Consider the following 19,805-nt stretch of genomic DNA (forward strand, 5'->3'; position numbering starts at 1 on the left):
GTCTGCACAATAGCTTAAGTAAGGTGAAACCAGTGAACAGTAGAATAGGAAGTGATGTCCTGTCTAATACCCGCTTTGCCTTGTTTAGGACTGCAGTGCTTTTTGATTCTGAATATATAGTTTTTCATCTTATTACCCCCAGAAATATATTTATTTCACTGACTCTTTCAATATCAGCACCATTTATTTGAATATTTAAATTACTATTTCCAAATAACATCATTTTAGTTTTATTCAAATTTAATGATAATTAGTTTTTATCAAACCAGAACTTCACTTAACTTATTTCATTTGTCATCTCATCTAATAAATGCTGCAAAAAATCTTTGCATCGTCAGCAAAGAGAACCATTTTTAATAGTTTGGACACTTTACAAATGTCATTAATGTACAAGTTGAAGAATTTGGGGCCCAAAACTGACCCTTGGGGTACACCACAAGCAATCTGCATACATAAGGAGCAAAAACATTTAATTTCACAAACTGTCCTGGACTAGCTTAGTGTCAGAGGGCTAGCTTCGATTTAAAGTTAGCCCTCTGACACCATAACGTTCCAGTTTTCTTATTAATATATTATGATCTCTCAAGCCTATGAATAATCCAGCTACATAAAGCTTTTTCTCTATAGAATTTGTGATGTGTTGAATCTAATAGTGCCAGTGATGTTGATGTGCTTGATCTGAACCCGTACTGACTTTCGGTGTGTAGTTATTCTTCATGGTCATTATCAGTGAAATGCTTGGGATAGTGTTTAGTCCAGCCCCACATTTTTAACACTGTTCAGTATTTCCCATAATCTTTTAATATTTTTTCTATTATTATCTAATTGCTTCTTATAGTATTCCTTTTTAATATATCTTAGTATATTTATCTAATTTCAGCATCTTCAGTTCTCTTTAAGAAATCTATGTATATTGCATTTTTCTTTTTACATGCATTTTGCAGACCTTTTGTTATCCATGGACAGTCATTATATTTGTTTCCCACTATATTGCTTTATTGGACACTTTGTATTATCCAATAGTGTAAATATTCTAAGGCAGGGGTTGGCAACCCTGCACTGCAAAAACTGTGACTAGAGGTTACTTTAAAAACCTATGGCAACAAAGTGACACTTAATTTACTTAAGTAGATTCTAATTTCAAGTGATTTATGTAAAATGTATATAAAGTGTTAATTAAATTTCAACAAAAAACAAAAGTAGATATTAATAAAATTCAATTGTAAATATGTGTTGGATTTAGGGATAAAATCCCAAATTGGAGGTTAAAATTGCCTAATTGTAACAAAAAATTAATTCATTTGAAATTAATCTCTGAGAAAAATTACTTTGAATTTACTAACAATCTGGCAAATGTTTAGTTAAAAATGACTAAAATATCCATTACAAAGAAAAAAAAAATTGTTTTTAAGTAAAACTCAAATTGGATTCAATAATGTTCCAATTAAACTTTATAAATAATGACTGAATAGTAAGAGAAAATCAAATTAATTTAACTTCTTTTCTGAGTAAAATGAATCAATTTCACAAAGAGAACATTCAAGCAGTAATTGTTTTTATTGTGGAATATAAAACATATACAAAATTTATAATATAACATTTTTCTGCTTAATTTACGTTGTATGCACTGAAATTCTTCACTAGTGCTCGCCCCAAAATAATAGGAAGAATAGGCCTAATTGAAAATAAAGTTTCAGCCAACTTCTCGAGAATGTCTGTACTTTGGAGGTGGGCAGAAGATTTCAACTCTTTTTATACTCCTCTGTGGCTCTTTCCAGGTACATTTCAGTTTCGTATGCAGGCTGTGGAATGGGGAACAGCTTTGGCCAGGGCTCACAACTTTCTGTGAACTTCTGCCTTTTGAGAATAATGGTGTCCTGAGAAGATGTGGTTGCAGCAGAGTCTGCATTGGATACAACTGGATTGGATGATGAGTCATAGTCAGTTGACAGTTGATCAGAGGGGCTCCCAAAAACTGGCAGGATGACCAGGGTGATGCCAACAACCTTCACAGTGTCTTTGTCTTTTATCTGGTCACTTCTGTGAATAGTGAAGTCGTCCTGAAATTCTGGATCAAAATACTGAAGACTGAAGTCGTTTGAAATCCCAAAGGTATCCTTCACAACACTTTGCAGCTCCTCTACTGTTGGTGGGATCCTGATGGAAGAACCAACTTCTCCATTTGGTCAACAGTGATTACATGGAGCTCTGTCTCGTTCAACCTAGAATAAAATGTAAAAGGGCAGAGTTAAGTTAGATTAAGTAGGGTCAACTTAGTCATTTTCTGCTGCTTCAATTTCAAAACTAGTAGTTTAATTTAATACAATCATCCATCACAACCTGTTTAAAATGCATAGTCTACATACTGATCAGCTGAATTTAAGTTGAGGGATTTTCCAACAACTGAAAAGAACAACTTGGTGACAGATCATGACATGAAATAACAGTATTTATATACTGTATATATCTTCCCATACTTGAAAAGAGGTCCTTTTAATCTACACAAGGTCATCTCTGTATCCAAACACCATTGGGTGTTAAACATAGAAATTATGAAAGACTTTTGTCAGATTAAACACATATTACTATATTACTTCCTGAATGTACCTTTGTCTTGAAGATCGTTCTACAGAAACATCGTGACTGAGCATGGGTCTCACTGATACATCGACCAAGTTTAACTGGAACCTCCATCATCCCTCTATGTGAGCTGTGCCTGCACTAAAGTCACGGGGCTCCAACAGCATGAAAATGAAAACCAGTTATGTCGCTGGACTGAGCCACTTTAGCTTCATTACCACAGCAGAAAAACACTGCACACAAACACAAAAACACAAAAGCTTTGAAAAACTGTGACTGACAAAACCCCACACAAATGATTTTAACTACATCACTCACCACTCAGTGCAAAACGTTTTCATAAAATGTTAAAAGTAAATGAGGGAGGTTACAGCCCATCAAATACATCATTGATATATTTTTTAATATGGTAAAACGTGGTTAGTCAAAGCTCTGAAGTAACACAGCTGTGAAGGCTTGGAAAGTGACCTTATGCTAGCAGTCCACTTCGTGCCATTTTGTGTAAAAATACGATACTGTCATTACAGTGGTCATTATTAATCTATTTTTGACGTATCATACTGTTTAGAGCTTTAACTGCTATACGTTATTGTTTAAAATGTGTCGTATTTTTGAACAAATTAAGATAATCTTACCTCGGACAAAGTGGAGGTCATCCACTGCTGAAGCCTGTGCGTCCTGCACGTGGCACAAGGACTATGGGCGGAAGTGTAGAATGATTGAAATGAAAATGTTTTCATCAGTTAAATCTATTAGATTTCTTCATGTTTCATGGCACTCATACAATTTTGTTAAATCTGCTCAACAAACTATTGCTTAATTTACCCCAAACAAAATTTAAATAACTGCACATCTCAAAAATGTTTCATTTTGCTTAGATTTAATTAAAACATTTAACTTTTGCAGGGAACTGTCACGGTGTGACCCAGTGTTTGAGTTTTATGTATTTTTTGTATTCATTTTCAATCTAGTTAAATCCCAGGTTGCTGTTGAGACCTTATTTCTTAGTTATTTCTGTCATCTCCGCCTGTACTCAGTCTCCCTGGTTCCTGCATCCATGTTTCATGTCTATGCGGTTAAGTTCATGTCATGTTTTATCTCCATGTCTCCGTGTTTCCTGTTTTATTTTGTAAGAGTCTGGTGTTCTTTGTTCATTGTAGCTAGTGTTACTCTCCCCTGTATTGTCATTATGTTTCATTGGAGTCAGCTGTGTTCTCATGTGTCTCCACTTCCCCCACCTTATGTGTGTATTTAAGTCCTCAGTCTTCCTTTGTTCGTTGTCGTGTCGTCTGTGTACCTCCCCTCTGGTCAAGTTAAGTGGTTTTCAGGATTCTGTGCAGTTCATGTTTGCCATTTGGTTTATGTTGTTTTTCATGCAGCCGCACGATGAGGTTCCGTGCAGGTCATGTTCATGTCTGTTTCGTCACGCCACTTGGTTCAGTTTCCATGCATCTGCACAGCATTCTGTTCACAGTGATCATAGTTATTCCTTTCAGTCAGGTTAGTGTTTTCCAGTTTAGGTTTTTGGTTAGTTGCAGTCTCTGTCCCTGTTATGTTTTGTCTACTCCCTTCTGCATCAGCCCAAATAAAGGCTCGCTTTCAGTTTAGGTTCACTCCCGTCTCCTCGCCTGTGTTCGCGCCTGGATCCACCAAACACACTCTCCACACGGTCTGTCCCCGCTGGCCGTGACAGTGACTGTGCAGGGGCGGGTCTACCAAAGTTTTGCCAGGCAAAGGGGCACAAAGAAATACTTTTCTCATTTAAAATGTCTAGTTTTTAATAAATAAGTTTCTGAATCTTACAACTTTTTAACTTGCAAGACTTTAAAAGTTTTTATCGGACGTAAAATGTATAGAAATCCTAGATATATACCAACAAGACAGCGTACATCACTGTCACAACAGCGTTGGTTTTCATTCAAAGGCTTTATGGCTTTTCCTATAATACCTGGTGGGCCGGTCTCTTGTCAAAATGCCGATTTTGTGTCCCAGTCCAGCCCTGGGCACCACACGCAGTGAGTTAATCTGAGCAGGTGCATTAAAAAAATGAATGGGCGGGGCAGCGGTGCACATCGCAAATCAGCTCGCATAGACACATTAGTTGTGCCGCTTCTTAATGGCGGTATCTTAGCTAACAACCCCAACTACCAGATTCAACTTGTAATTGGCTAAAAATAACTTTGCCTACTGGTGAGAGGGACGTTGCTAGCTGGCAGTTTTTTCAAGCGATGTTGAAATTTCCACATTCCGACACTTCAAATGCTTCAGGAGCTGTTCGCTCAGCGCAGCATCAGCACCACGGAAATACACGGAGACTGGAGACAGAATTCACAATGTGTTTTCGTGACTTTCAGGTGTTTGGACCAATTTTTTTCTTTTCTGATCAAACCAGAAGCTTTAATGAACAGCTGGTTTGTCTCGTATTAACTGCACACAGAGGACATCAAAATACAGCTGATTGAACTGAAAAGCTCGACTCTGTGGGGGTCAAAGTTTGCAGAACTACAGACGCAGCTGGAATCCACAGCTGTGCGTGTTCATGAGGCTGCATGTTCACCTGCTGGACATCACTACTTGACAAGTTTAACTGTCTTCAGAACATTGCAGAGGCCTTATTGACAGTATTTGGCTCTACATGTCTGTGTGAGCAGATTTTCTCTCACATGAGTCCTCAGGTAACCCTCTGAATGCTGGACACTCGGAGACCTGTGTCTCTGAGTGGGAGCCCAGAGATCAGATTAACATGTGTATCTCTGTATTAACAAACATGCCATATTGGCTCAGTTTATTTTTCTTATCATTGTTGTGAGGAGACCATAAATAGCATTTGTATTTTCTGTTGTACAGTTCATTTGCTGTTATGGATAAAAAGTCTGTTTTTATTTCAAAATAGCTGAAAACTATTTGCTGACAGCTGCAAACATCTGCGAACAAAGATAATTCTATAAAGTTGTTCTATATAGTGTGTAACTGTTCATATAGAGCACATTGACTTCTGAGGAAATTTTAGATGGCACTCATCATCAGAAAGGTTGCCTGCCCCTGTTCTAAGGAATTCATCATACACACCATTAACGTCTTGTTTCCAATATATTTCTGATATATTTGTATATACCTACTTTTCTTATGTATTTATTACTTTTCACCTGCTCACAGGGGTTCCACTATGTCTACAACATGCTGTTATTACTGACAGTCACAACCCTCCATACCATCATAGAAAACAATCTTTTATTAAAGATAGTAAAGCGCTATATAAATACAGACCATTTACCATTTATTGAAATTACTGACCAACACTTATACTGGAATGTGAAGCAATCTTGACACATTCGTGCAACAACAGATGGACAGTTAATTACAGCTTATATTAGTAATTTCTTCTTGAATAGATAAATACATAAAAACATACATCTGAATAGACTATATATCCATAAATTAGCACTGCTTCACACATTAATGTCTTCTGTATAGGGGATGGGGGGCTCATCAACAGTTGAGCCATAGACACGGTGATGCACAAAATCCACACAGTTTGATTGTTTAAATATCTGCACTGTAAACACACACTTATAAACACACACACAGAGTCTTTGTTCCTAACACACACACACACACACACACACACACACACACATATATATATATATATATATATATATATATATATATATATATATATATATATATATTTGCTGAATCTTGTATTATACTCATTTCACTTCTTTCTCCGGCAGAAATGTGTTTCAAAGGGGTTCCTATGCACTGGAAAGGATACGGAAAAATAATTAGCACCCGTGTTTTAAAAGGGAACTCCTAGAATTTAAATAAAAAGAAGAATCCATATCCTTTGAAGAAAGTTAGATTTTTAAAATTGAGTACAATGACAGGGGTTTTGTTGTTGGGTGGCAGCTTTCTTCATCAGTTTGATGAGCTGTGTTTAGAGGCTTTTTTCTCTCGCACGGCCTGTTGGAGTGGGTAGACGTTCCCAAATTAGTCCGGGTACAGAAGGAAACCTGAAAACGTGCTGTATTTGTTGTTGTTTCCACCGTGCGCTTTTCCGCCGTCCAGCTTTACATAAATCTCGTCCCCGGAATCAAGATGTAGGACGACGCTGTTACTGGCATAGTCGTAGTTCTGGTCTGCATCCTGCGCTATAGCACTGGCCCGGACCTGCATGAAAGATAATTGGAGATAATTAGCATTACTCAAATCATGACAGGTTAAGCTAAAGCGAGAACAACCCATTCAGAATACAGAACATAGTTCCTCACTAGACTCTTGACTTGAAATGAGAGTGCGTAATTGCGCAGCACAGCTCCGTTGTGAAGTCCATTCATGCAATAAACAATCACTAAGAGTTTACATTTGTGCTTACAAAGCACGGGTTTTTAACAAACAATTGGGTATTTACCTGCCCGTTTTTACACAAGTCTGCCCACATGCTTGTCCCGTCCCCTCCGCGCATCAGCACATGATAGGTGAAGTAATAAATCCCGGACACCTGGCATGTAAACTTGCCGGTCGTCGGGTCATAGTGGTTCCCCAGGTTCGTGACAACGTCGTCGAAGCGCAGCACTTCGTATCCCTCGTGAGGATTTTTCAGTCCCACATAAAACGCTATCTTTGCCCCGCCGATAGCCGTGCCCAATTCTCCGGCAGTCTCAGTCCGCGCTGTGCCCTCTACTCCGGAATACCCGAGCTTTCCAAAATATCCTCTATCCCCTGGTGGCCCCCTCGGACCCGGTGGTCCCGGTTCGCCAGGTGGTCCCCTCGGCCCCGGTTTCCCCGACCGACCTGGCTCGCCCTTAGCTCCTTGAACAAAGCTGGGGGATGGAATGGCGCTCAGGTCCTGCATGACCTCCAAAGCCGCGGTGCTAGGTTTGGGGTTGTACGGGTCACAGATCATCCGACAGGTGCCCATCATCTCGTAGTGCGCATCGGTCTTAGAGGTTTGGACTAACAGGGGAATCACGATAAGGAGAGTCAAAACCATGACGATTCCAACCACAGCAGCGATGAGTCTCTTCCTCTGGAGAGTCCGAGAAGCAAGCGCTATAAAGTCCGTTTTGCTTTGGGACGTAATTATGGAAGGTAGTAAAAGCTCACTTGAAAAGAAAGCGGACCTAAACGAGTCACTCAGTCCCACGATAACATAAAGAGAGAGGGAGGAGAGAGGACAGCAAACGCAACGCCACCCTGAGCCCTCTTCAGCCTGCAGCGTTCAGCGCGGTGCCGCTGTCACTTGACTTTGCGCAGCTGACATATTCGTTTTGGCGTAGCTGGATGGCATCTCGGAGCGAGAAGACGCTTGCAGCAGGTTTTGTTCGTTCCCCCCCCCCCCAAAAGTGAGAGGGGAGTCGGGAGCTGTTGACGCAGCAAGTTGAGGGCAAAGCCTGTTGCGTTAAGGCGGCAGCAATAATCATGTCATCTTTATTTATGAATTATAAATCCCTTTGCATAATTCTCAGCGGAAGGAATCAGGACACATTATTGACACTTTGAATCCCCAGGAGACCGTGGCACATTTCCCATTTTTTCTCCGTAAATTCGAGGAAATTACCTTAAAGATGGATTTTGTCTTTGAGAAGAAGGGTCGAATAAATCGTTTCAGATGAACAGTTCAGTGTAGTCACAACTTCAGTCTCTGTGTTTGAGAAAAAAAGACCATTTGTTTTTTGACTAATGGTGAAACAGAATAAAACAAATTGACTGCTTCAGAAGTATCCAGTTCACAGCCAGTCACAGACGGAACCTTCCTTCGCAGCTTATTAATTCTGTTGGTGTCACCAGCTCCAATACTGCTCCCCTACCAGACCACAGCAAATTGAACACTGCGCTTGCAACAGCTGAGTAATAGAAAATGAGAGTGGTTTTTAGTGAAAACATTACTTTGAATAATTAAACAGATGGGACAAAAAGGCATATTAATGACAAAATGTAGTTTAAAAATAAAGATTTTTTTGGAATTTGTTTTTAGAAATGCTTCCATAATAAAATTGAAAGCAACAGGTGAACAATGTGCATCTGTCAGCTTAACATCAAACAGAAGTGGGAAAAAAGCTGATAGAAAAAGTCTCGCTGAGTTTATTTATAGTCCCGGAGTGTTGGGGACCTCCTCAAGGATGTCCAGCTTCTCAAAAACATCAGCGGTTCTGCCTGATAAGATACGTGCGTTCATCTGAGTCATTTGCTGTGACCTCCACAGTCACCACATCTCAGCTTAGCTGAATCATCATCATACGCTATATGTTGATAGTGTTGTCCACTATCATCATTAAAAAAACAAATAAGGGTAAGAATGTAAGAATGGTGTCCATCCCTCCAGCTGAATTCCAGAGAGTGTAAAATACACTGAAGATGTTCTGACAGCACTCTATGCTGGCTTTTTCTTTAATTTTGCATAATCAAGTGTATACAGTGAGTGTAATAATCATTAGATGTCCTGCTAAATTTGTAAGTTTGCTCACTTACAAAAAAATGAATAGTGTCTATTTTTCCTGGTAGATTCATTTTTATGGAGAGAGAGAGACAGAATATAAAATCTAGATGAATAAATGTTATAATTTATAACCAGCTATTAAAGTTATGATTTGCATAAATATTTAATCCATGCAACAGAGTTATGGTTACCACAGATTGGCTGTGTGCCACATGATAATAAATAAATCCTGAACTAGGTGTATAAAGCACACCTTTCCACAGAAAGAATGTCTTCCATCCCAACCTCTGCCACCACAGGCAACAGCAAACAGATGTCAGGGATAACTCTGTAAACCTGCACGTGGAATTGGCTGCAAGACCATCGACAAGGACTTTGTCAAAAAGGTGACAACTGTTGATGTGATTATTTGGAAGTGAAAGAAAATATAAAATATCAATGACAACAATCACCCTCGGTCTCGAACTTCATGTAAGAGTTTGCGGATGAAAACGAGAGAGGTGGATCAGCTATTACACAGAAGGGGCTCATTGAGGATTTGAGGGCAATTAAACTCACAGTGACCAAGAACTATGGTGTAGCAGTAACACACCACACCATAATGGACTGAAATCTTACAGTGCACAAGGTTCCCCTGCTCAATAAGGAACACACACAGCCTAAGTTTGCCTGTAAACATCTAAATTCAGAGAAAGTTTAGGAGAAAGTGCTATGAAACCAAAATCGAGCTCTTTGGCATCAACTTGATCTGCTGTATTTGGAGGAAGAGAAATGGTGAGTCTGACCCAAAGACACCATCCCTACAGTCAAGCATGGGGATGGAAACATTATGCTTTTCCAATTAGGGGTACAGGATGACTTATTTCAATTCAAAGCCAAATAACAACAGACAACTTCAAATCACTGTACACTGGAAGTTAAACACTCTATAATGATATATGACATGATACTGGAGAAGATCCAGAAAGTAATACTAATGATTAATTACAAGAAGTTCTATAAACACAGAGTTTAACACACTAAGGGACCAGTGGACAGGGCCACGTACCTCCCAAAGCCAGAACACCGAAGATGGTTTGTGGATGTGTTTTCAAGCATGACGATGATCCAAAACGTACCACAAAGGCAACAACAGATTTGGTGGTAGGAGCTGAATCTTCGAGTTACCAAGCAGCAGCAAGAAAACCCAAAGCAATTAGAGAGTTCTGCAAACCTGGTGACTACTACAACAAATATCTTACCACTGTGCCAAATTGTGTTTTGCTCATATGACTTTTATTTCATGTTTCTTTTAGATTTTTGGCTGAAATTCTGTCTCCATCCATTAAAATGATTAAGGTTTATTAAAATTGGCCAGATTTCTAGAAACAAGAGCTGCTCTTTCCAAAGTGGGATGGATGCCAACTCTCCTAACAAGGCCAGGTTTTCTTATGGAGAACAAGACATGTCCATGGAAGTACCACCTAAGCTTCTGGGCCATGGCACCATTGAAGATGGCAACCCACCCACCATCTTCAATGGTGTCAACTGTATTTTTTTATGATCCAGAAGCCAATGGCGTGTCCAGCGGGGTGGCCTGGGGGGGCACAGGCCACCCCCCCAACCAGACTGGCCACCCCAGGTGCCACCCCAAAGGCAAAATAATAAAATTCAATCAAATATCAAATGTCCGATTATGTTTTCACGGTGACGCTCAGATATCCGAGTGTAAGTGAATGCAGCATCGGCTTCTGCGCTATGTGCATCAAGTTAGCAAAGGTAGGAGAGCCAAGCAGAAAGACGGCACTGCAGGAAACAATTTTTCGGTGAAAGAAAATGAGGACAGAATAAATGTCCCGGTAAGTAATATTAAGTTTGTTGAGTTTAGTAAACTTCGGTGAAATTAGAATACCAAGGAAAAAATAACACTTAAAGAATTATTGCAGCTGTCGAATATTTCAGACAGTATGCTACTGAGGGCAGCTAACAGAGTTATGAGTTTAGGGTTGCCAACTCCCTGAAAAATAAATAAGGGACACCTCGTGGCCAGGGCCGGGCGACCCAGTTGTCTTCACCCTTCCCAGTGTGGTGAATTTTCTAGCTCTTTTTTTGTGTGTGAAATTATTTTTTTAACCATTTGACTTGAAGTTGATTTAAGTAGATGCATATTCTATTCTTTGTGATATGAACACATGTGAAACAAATGATCATTTAGCCATTTATTTTTAGCTCAAAATGACAACATTAACACATAAAACAGGTCTCTTTCTTAAACAGAAGCCTGTCATGCTTAATTTTTGAGAATATAAGTAAATCTTTCTTTAAAAGAACTCTGTCCTGCTTAACTTAAAATAATAGAAAACAATAGAAAGAAAAATATTCTTGTAACTGTGCACATTTAGTGCATTTAGTACAATTGGCTTCAGCTGAGGTATTATTTCAGCTTTTCTAATGCTAATCAGCTGCTCCTGTTTGTAAACCCGCTTGTTCCCATGATTACGCATCATAACTCATCATCATTATTCATCTATGTATTACTTTTATGTATTAGTCATCTATTTGTTGTAATCATCTATCCTTGCAGTTGTTTATTACACAAAATAAGTTATATTATCACACTTCTGGCCACATAGCGCTGATATTCATTGCACATGCCCATATTAACTTTTTCCAGCCAGGTGTTTTCCTTTTCCCATTCTTCCCTTTCTCTGAGGGGAACAAACATTGCTGCTCTAACGCTGGGCTCACACTGTGCGGTTTTAGGCCCATTTTGAGCCGATTTTTGAGTGATCGGACCGATTTTGGCCTTCATCGTGCATCGTGTAGTATACGTGGGGTAACGAGAAGCGATTAACACCTTACGACCAGCTCCCGATCATCAATCGCTCGTGAGGGTGTCACCACAGGCGCTCACACAGCTGCCTGATCAATGTTTTTCATTAGCAATTTAGCAAAGTTGATGGTGGTGGTGTGTCTGTGTGAGTGAAAGACAGAGAGAGCGAGCGACAGATTTTCTGTTATAACCTTCATTTTATGGAGGCACAGTGTGAGCACTCAGGTCGCATCAGAGCATCGGGCGTTTTGGAATGAGACCCTGCATCGTGACCTACGAACTTCTAACCTCTGCGAGTCAATCGTGCAATTTGAGCAGGAGCTGAATCGCGCGACTGAAAAAATCGCACAGTGTCTGCCCAGCTTTAGGTGTACTGTCCAGAGGTGGGACCAAGTCATTGTTTTGCAAGTCTCAAGTAAGTCTCAAGTCTTTATCCTCAAGTCTCAAGTCAAGTCTCAAGTAATGTCAGGCAAGTCAGAGTCGAGTCTCAAGTCACTGGTGTAAAAGTCCGAGTCAAGTCACAAGTCTGAAACTTTGAATTTCAAGTCCTTTCGAGTCTTTAAAAAAAAAAAACGAAAAAATAATGTTGCAGTTATGCTAAATGTAAATATTAGACCATGTAATTTTAAAATCTGTGTTTTTCTCAACACATGACAAAATAGTGAACTTAGAAAATATACACAAATTGTAAAATTGCACCTCTTTAAAATGCAGCTCAATTAAACTTAGCTCCAAGAATAATTTTCACCGACAGTTCTGAGATAAGCTGCATGTTATTCTTGGATGCGGTTGTAGGACCGGCTTTAAAATCGCATGACAAAAATATCGTACACATTAAAAAAAACTGTATCACCAACGTAGCCTGGACAACATTTGCTAGTTAGATGAAGTCAGCTATCTCATCGTAGCATATTTATATGCATATTTATAATCATACGGTTGTTGGAGTGAGTGCATACACTCATGAAGTTGAGTAACTTCCGGTCACTGCAACAAGCCCAGGTACAGTTTACCGACGGATGGGTACAGGACCTTGAAATGCACCGTGTAGAACGAAAGACCATCGTACGTATCATAAGTTTACCAGTCTCACAAATCGTCGTCATAAATACACATTCCTTAACCGTTTATTAATAGGACCTTTGAGCTCAATGGTAATTAATTAGTAGTGGAAATAATTTCTGGTAGCATCACAGAAATGTAGCAGTGACAATAATACTGTATGCTGTAATCGTACTGGGCAATTAGTGATACAAAAAACCTGTTTTATCCTGTGAATAAAAGTATATGTTTTTGTCAATGTACCATAATAACAGAAGCGAAACACAATATTGTGTCAGGACAATTCACTATTTATGCACAATAAATAAAGGAGCATAGCGCCACAATTTCTGTTCAGCGCCAGACTTGCTTGTAACCTATATCACTAATTATGTTATGAAAATGACGTATTAACTACTAAAAAACACTGACCTTCGTGTAAATGCTTGGAGCAGACTAACCTGTGAGCTGGAGTGTTCTGGGACGTTATATTTGATCTTTGAATGGCTGCAATCCAGGCCATCCGTCGCGTCTTTGTTACTTCGGAAACATGGCTCGAACAATTTCTCCTCAACGACGTAATCCGATAACAACCGATCTCTTTACCCGTCGGCTTCCCGTGGCTGTCATGCGACCGGCTATTGCAGTTAATAATACAACAGCTTCTTGACATTTTTGTGTTTCTTTTTATCGCTGTGTGACTGATTTTAATTGAAAGCCTGCGTGCGCTAGTACCGCTTGCCACGAGTTCCCAGAATCCTTTGCGGTTCTACCCGTGAATGACGTCACATTTTCAATCTCTATATAATATGCATGTTAGATTTTATATTTGGGGTAAAATATCAAGTCTTTTCAAGTAAACCGGTTCAAGTCCAATTCAAGTCCCAGGTCATTGGTGTAAAAGTCCAAGTCAAGTCACAAGTCTTAGAACATTTTTTCAAGTCAAGTCTAAAGTCATAAAATTAATGACTCGAGTCTGACTCGAGTCCAAGTCATGTGACTCGAGTCCACACCTCTGGTACTGTCGTCCGAGACTTGCACCGCAGTGTTGGCGTTTGTTTCCCTGTTGGCCATGCTTCTTGTTGTGGTCATCTGTTGTCTTCCGGTATTTTCTCCGCAAGCGACCTTTCCTCGACCAATGAGATGAGCGGTAATCTGAATTGTCATACTCGAATTGTCATAAGTGTGCTGTCAGCTCATTGGTCACAAAGCAGGAGAGGGGCTGGGAATTATGTTTTCAAACAAAGCGTTAATTCCATTAAAAGTTATAGACTACTTTTGATTCTCACTGTATTACGGGACAAAGTGCGTCCCTTATTAGCTCAATACGGGACGATTCCGTATTTTAAGGGACGGTTGGCAACCCTATATGAGTTATAAGATATAATCTAAGTCGTAACATTGCTGTATGGAGCTGCAGATTTGGTTGCAGGTTAACATAGCTGGACTGGCCATCGGGCATACCGGGCATATCCCCAGTGACTTATTTTTTATTTTTTTTTGTAATGGCATGAACAATGAGAGGTGGTGGATTGGCCAGATGCAGGTCGATGTGTAGAAATAACTCCGTTGTTTGGTGGTGGCTATGGTGGGGCTTCCACAGAGGCCAGCAGGTGGATGAGGGAAGGGGAGGCAGGAGGAGAGCCCCGAGGCAGCCGCCAGTCCGAGTGTCAGGTGAACTGAACTTCAGGTAAGAAGTTATGACCTGCAGTCTGTCTGGGTCAGATATAAACCAAGTTTAGGTGGAGTTTATTTTCATGTTGCTGACTTTTTACTGTCAGTTGCAATAACTCATACTGCGTTTTAGCCAGCTGGGTGGGTGCTATGATGTTACTGATAGTGAACTTTATTTTATTCATAAGGTTAGTTAGTAGAGTTGCCAACGGCTCCTTAAAAAAATGGAATGGTCCCTCAATCAGAGAAAATATTACACGTTTCGTATTGAGCTGAGAAGAGACGCAGTTTGTCCCGAACTTCAGCTAGAATGGAAAAAAGACACAAAGCTGGATTTATTCTGTCTTTATGCTGCACAGCTGCCTCTTCTTCTCTCATTCTCTCCCCTGCCTCTCCTGTTGCTACTTCAATCATGAAACTGATCAATGATCAGCTGATCGGCTTTTCTCTCTTGTTTATTTATCGCCCACTTTGCACCAGAAAGGAAACCAGCGGATGTCGCGCTAAACAACAGCAGCACGTTTAAGCTTGATCAGCTGTTGTTAGAATGTATTTAATATTAATTTCTAGTATCAGCTGTTGTTTGCTGGAGCCACAGCTGTAAAGCTGCTGGTCATGATATCGGTTTGGATATGTGGTGAGAGGGAAACATGAAGATGAAACCAGGAGATGTCCTTACTGAACCATCAGAGCTGAACAGGTGATGGAGAAACAGGTTTACCTTTTAGGTCACATGAATGAGTTGAAGGGAAGTTATGAACTGTTTCTGAGAGACAAATAACCCCAGGATCCTTTTTTATGTAGCTGACAGCTGGTAACTGTGCAGGGGCGGGTCTAGGAAAGTTTTGCCAGGGGGGCATGTAGGGCATTAACAGGGAAAGGCACAAAGAAATACTTTTCTTTCTTATTCTCATTTAAAATACCTAGCTTTTATTAAATAATTATCTGAATCTTACAACCAAAGTTTTTATCTGACGTAAAATGTATAGAAATCATACATATACCAACAAGACTGTACATCACTGTCACAACAGGGTTTGTTTTCAGTCAAAGTCTTTATGGCTTTAATACCTGGTGGGTCGGTCTGTAGTGAAAATGCCCAATTTTTTTGTCCCAGTCCAGCCCTGCAGGTTAATACTGGCAGTGTCACCATGCCAGCTGACTGTATTTCATCATCAGCCAGTGTTGTTCTTGATCAATATTACTAAAGTTTACCATAAGGCAGCATAGAAAGTATTTACTTGCTTTCAGGTTTTATTCAAATGTTAGTCTTTTCATTTGTTTCCCCACTTTTTTCCTGTTTCAAAATCAAACACCAGTTTGTGAGAAGATTATCTTCTTTTTTTAATAAAGTTTTACATTGGCTAATTTGTCAATTGTATGTTAAAAATGTTCGTATTTTAATATTCAAAAATGTTTTTGCCCAAAACATATGTGCACTATATGTCAGTAAAAATACTATGTAAATATTGATGTCCTTGAATGCTGAGTAAACACTGACAAAGCACTGATTGTATCTCTTGTACTTTATCAACGCAGTATCTAAAAACTTTGCACCGTAGTGGTTAAAATCTCATTCTAATAAGAGTTAAAAGTGCATTTGGTTATTAGGTTTATAGGATTATTGAATTATGGTTAAGGGTTGGTAGAATTTTTTTTTTAAACATTATCTGCCAATTAAATCTGCCACCCTTCTCCAAATCTGTGCCCCTACCTGGCCCCCCCAACAAAAATTTTCTAGACACGCCACTGCCAGAAGCTTAGGTGGTACTGCCAAAAAAGCATTAGCAGTGGCAACGGCATCGCACTATGACCAACTCTATGAAGAACTGGACATGCCCGGGGGAGCGAACAAAGTCTACCGTCTCGCCAAATAAATGCCATCGAGCAATGCAGGACATCGGCCAGGTCAAACATATCAACAATGTCAACCATCAGATCCTTTGCGACCCACCCATCATCTTCAAACATTGGAGCAACTGCTTTTCGGATATCTGTAACTTGGAGTTGCCCCACCAGCCAATCCACAGCACCGAACCCGTCCCAGAACCCATCCCGTCAATTACCATCAAGGAAGTAGAAGTCACCGCCAAGAAAATGAAGAATGGCAAAGCAACTGGAATAGACAACATTCCAGCCAAAGTTTGGAAGCTACTCGGCCGCCAGGATGACTCAATCCTAACCAACCTGTTCAACAACTTCATCAGAGATGGGGCTGTCCCAGCAGTCTGGTCAACCAGCAGCACAGTGCCCATCTGGAGAGGTAAAGGCAACGTGGCCGACTGCTCCAATTACCACCAATCCGACTCCTGTGCCACACCATGAAGATATTCAATTCAGTTCTATTCAATTCAATTTTTTTTTTTATTTATATAGCGCCAAATCACAACAACAGTTGCCTCAAGGTGCTTTACATTGTACAGTAGATCGTACAATAATACATACAGAGAAAAACCCAACAATCATATGACCCCCTATGATCAAGCACTTTGGCGACAGTGGGAAGGAAAAACTCCCTTTTAACAGGAAGAAACCTCTGGCAGAACCAGGCTCAGGGAGGGGCGGGGCCATCTGCTGTGACCGGTTCGGGTGAGAGAAGGAAGACAGGATAAAGACATGCTGTGGAAGAGAGACAGAGGTTAATAACAGATATGATTCAATGCAGAGAGGTCTGTTAACACATAGTGAGTGAGAAAGGTGACTGGAAAGGAAAAACTCAATGCATCATGGGAATCCCCGGCAGCCTACGTCTATTGCAGCATAACTAAGGGAGGATTCAGGGTCACCTGGTCCAGCCCTAACTATATGCTTTAGCAAAAAGGAAAGTTTGAAGCCTAATCTTGAAAGTAGAGATAGTGTCTGTCTCCTGAATCCAAACTGGAAGCTGGTTCCACAGAAGAGGGGCCTGAAAACTGAAGGCTCTGCCTCCCATTCTACTTTTAAATACTCTAGGAACAACAAGTAGGCCTGCAGAGCGAGAGCGAAGTGCTCTAATAGGGTGATATGGTACTACAAGGTCATTAAGATAAGATGGGGTCTGATTATTTAAGACCTTGTATGTGAGGAGCAGGATTTTGAATTCTGGATTTAGAGAAATCTGCTCTCTCTTTCTAGTCCCTGTCAGGACTCTTGCTGCAGCATTTTGGATTAACTGAAGGCTTTTCAGGGAGTTTTTAGGACTTCCTGATAATAATGAATTACAGTCGTCCAGCCTGGAAGTAATAAATGCATGAACTAGTTTTTCAGCGTCACTCTGAGACAGGATATTTCTAACTTTAGAGATGTTGCACAAATGGAAGAAAACAGTCTTACATATTTGTTTAATATGTGCGTTGAAGGACATGTCCTGGTCAAAAATGACTCCAAGGTTCCTCACAGCGTTACTGGAGGCCAAGGTAATGCCATCCAGAGTAAGAATCTGGTTAGATACCATATTTCTAAGATTTTCAGGGCCGAGTACAATAACCTCAGTTTGATCTGAATTAAGAAGCAGAAAGTTAGTGGCCATCCAGGTCTTTATGTCTTTAAGACGTTCCTGCAGTTTAACTAATTGGTGTGTGTTATCTGGCTTCATGGACAGATAGAGCTGGGTGTCATCTGCATAGCAGTGTAAATGTATGCTATGTCTTCTAATGATGCTGCCTAAGGGAAGCATGTATAATGTAAACAGAATTGGTCCTAGCACTGAACCCTGTGGAACTCCATAATTAACCTCAGTGTGTGAAGAGGACTCTCCATTTACATGCACAAACTGGAGTCTATTAGATAGATATGATACAAACCACTGCAGCACAGTACCTGTAATACCTGCAGCATGTTCTAATTGCTCTAATAGGATATTATGGTCGACAGTATCGAACGCTGCACTGAGGTCTAGCAGGACAAGCACAGAGATGAGTCCACTGTCAGAGGCCATAAGAAGATCATTTGTAACCTTCACTAAAGCTGTTTCTGTGCTGTGATGAGCTCTGAAACCTGACTGAAACTCTTTAAATAAGCCTCTGCAGATGATCTGTTAGCTGTTTGACAACTACTCTTTCAAGGATGTTTGATATAAAGGAAGGTTGGAGATTGGCCTATAATTAGCTAAGACTGCTGGGTCTAGAGATGCTTTTTGAGTACAAAAAGTGTACAAAAACGTGACCAGCACAGTCAGAAGCCCAGTGGGAACATCGCCACCTTTCAGCATCACCGTGGGCGTGCACCAAGGCTCCGCACTGTCCCCGCTTCTCTTCATCCTCTGCATGGACACCGTGACCGCTGACCTCCAAGCACCCCGCCCTTGGACACTCCTCTATGCCATTGATGTCTTCCTCGCAGATGAATCCCGAATGGAGCTGCAACGCCAAACGCAGCAATGGAAGACACGCCAGAGTGAGTACGGGCTGAGGTTGAACACCAAGAAGACTAAGTACTTAGAAGCCGACCCCCAAACCGACAGCACCATCAGCATCGATGGGGAAGACCTGGCAAAAGTATCTCACTTCTGGTACCTCAGATCGATGATCAGCAATGACGGCAACATCCTGCCAGACGTACGAGCCAGGATTAATGCGGCCTGGATGAAGTGGTGCCAAGTCACTGGTGTCCTGTGCGACCGACGAATACCTGACCACCTCAAGTCAAAGATCTACAAAAGCATAGTGCGCCCTGTGGCCCTTTATGGATCAGCGTGTTGGCCGTCCACCGCAAAGCACGAACAGGCCCTTCACACAATGGAAATGCGGATACTGCGATGGTGCCTGGGCCTGAAACTATGGGACCATGTCATGAACACCGACTTCCGAAAGCGGCTGGGCATCGCATCGATCACGGAGAAGATGCAAGGAGCGCAACTGCGATGGTATGGGCACGTGGTCAGAAGTGACAAAAACTTGGTGGCAAGAACAGCACTGCGACTCCGCCCCCAAGGCCGGCAACCAAGGGGCAGACCAATAAGGCGATGGATAGACCGAATCAAAGACGACGTGAAGAGGATCGCACCAACTTGAACGACGACCTTGATTGTGCTGAATGGCGGCGGGTTGCAGAAAAGCGGACCCTGCAGAGCGGGAATAACGCTAGGAGGAAGGTGTTATGGTCCCTCAGTCCTCACCAGGTTTTGATTCTTTCAATTTCACTGCTTCAGTTTCTATCGTCTTTCCTACCTGTGATTGTTAGTTGTTGTCTTTGCTCCTGGACATGACTTATTCAGGGTTCCTGATCTTGGCTCTACACATCTGTCTTCAATTTTCTCATCAGCAGTCATGTTTGAGG

General features: G+C 40.8%; 2 protein-coding genes across 5 annotated transcripts in view; one reads left to right on the forward strand and one right to left on the reverse strand.

Annotated features, from left to right (window-relative positions):
- Window positions 1-5,834: 5,834 nt before the first annotated feature.
- c1ql2 (complement component 1, q subcomponent-like 2) lies at window positions 5,835-8,010 on the reverse strand. The gene is made up of 2 exons (XM_082508099.1): window positions 6,995-8,010; window positions 5,835-6,753 (listed from the first exon to the last, which is right to left on the reverse strand). The coding sequence occupies exons 1-2, from the start codon at window positions 7,574-7,576 to the stop codon at window positions 6,574-6,576; spliced, it is 762 nt and encodes a 253-aa protein (XP_082364225.1). The 5' UTR covers window positions 7,577-8,010; the 3' UTR covers window positions 5,835-6,573.
- A 2,837-nt stretch (window positions 8,011-10,847) lies between these two features.
- LOC309690692 (E3 ubiquitin-protein ligase TRIM21-like) overlaps window positions 10,848-19,805 on the forward strand; it is a 211,147-nt gene continuing 202,189 nt past the window's right edge. For 2 of the 4 annotated variants that reach the window (XM_082507956.1, XM_082507957.1), the window contains exon 1: window positions 14,280-14,565. The gene's annotated coding sequence lies outside the window, so the exon portion shown is untranslated. Of the gene's footprint in view, window positions 10,861-14,276; window positions 14,566-19,805 lie in introns of those variants that run through there. The other 2 variants (XM_082507958.1, XR_014271782.1) reach the window with 2 other exon arrangements.

The sequence above is a fragment of the Aulonocara stuartgranti genome (genome assembly GCF_965226115.1).
Source record: "Aulonocara stuartgranti genome assembly, chromosome: 16".
Lineage (NCBI taxonomy): Eukaryota > Metazoa > Chordata > Actinopteri > Cichliformes > Cichlidae > Aulonocara > Aulonocara stuartgranti.

Excerpts from the sequence above, each read along its gene's own strand:
- c1ql2 (XM_082508099.1), bottom strand. The coding sequence starts at position 7,576 with ATGGTTTTGACTCTCCTTATCGTGATTCCCCTGTTAGTCCAAACCTCT. Across the intron at positions 6,754-6,994 it reads ACTTGTGTAAAAACGGGCAG|GTCCGGGCCAGTGCTATAGC; the intron begins GTAAATACCCAA and ends TCTTTCATGCAG.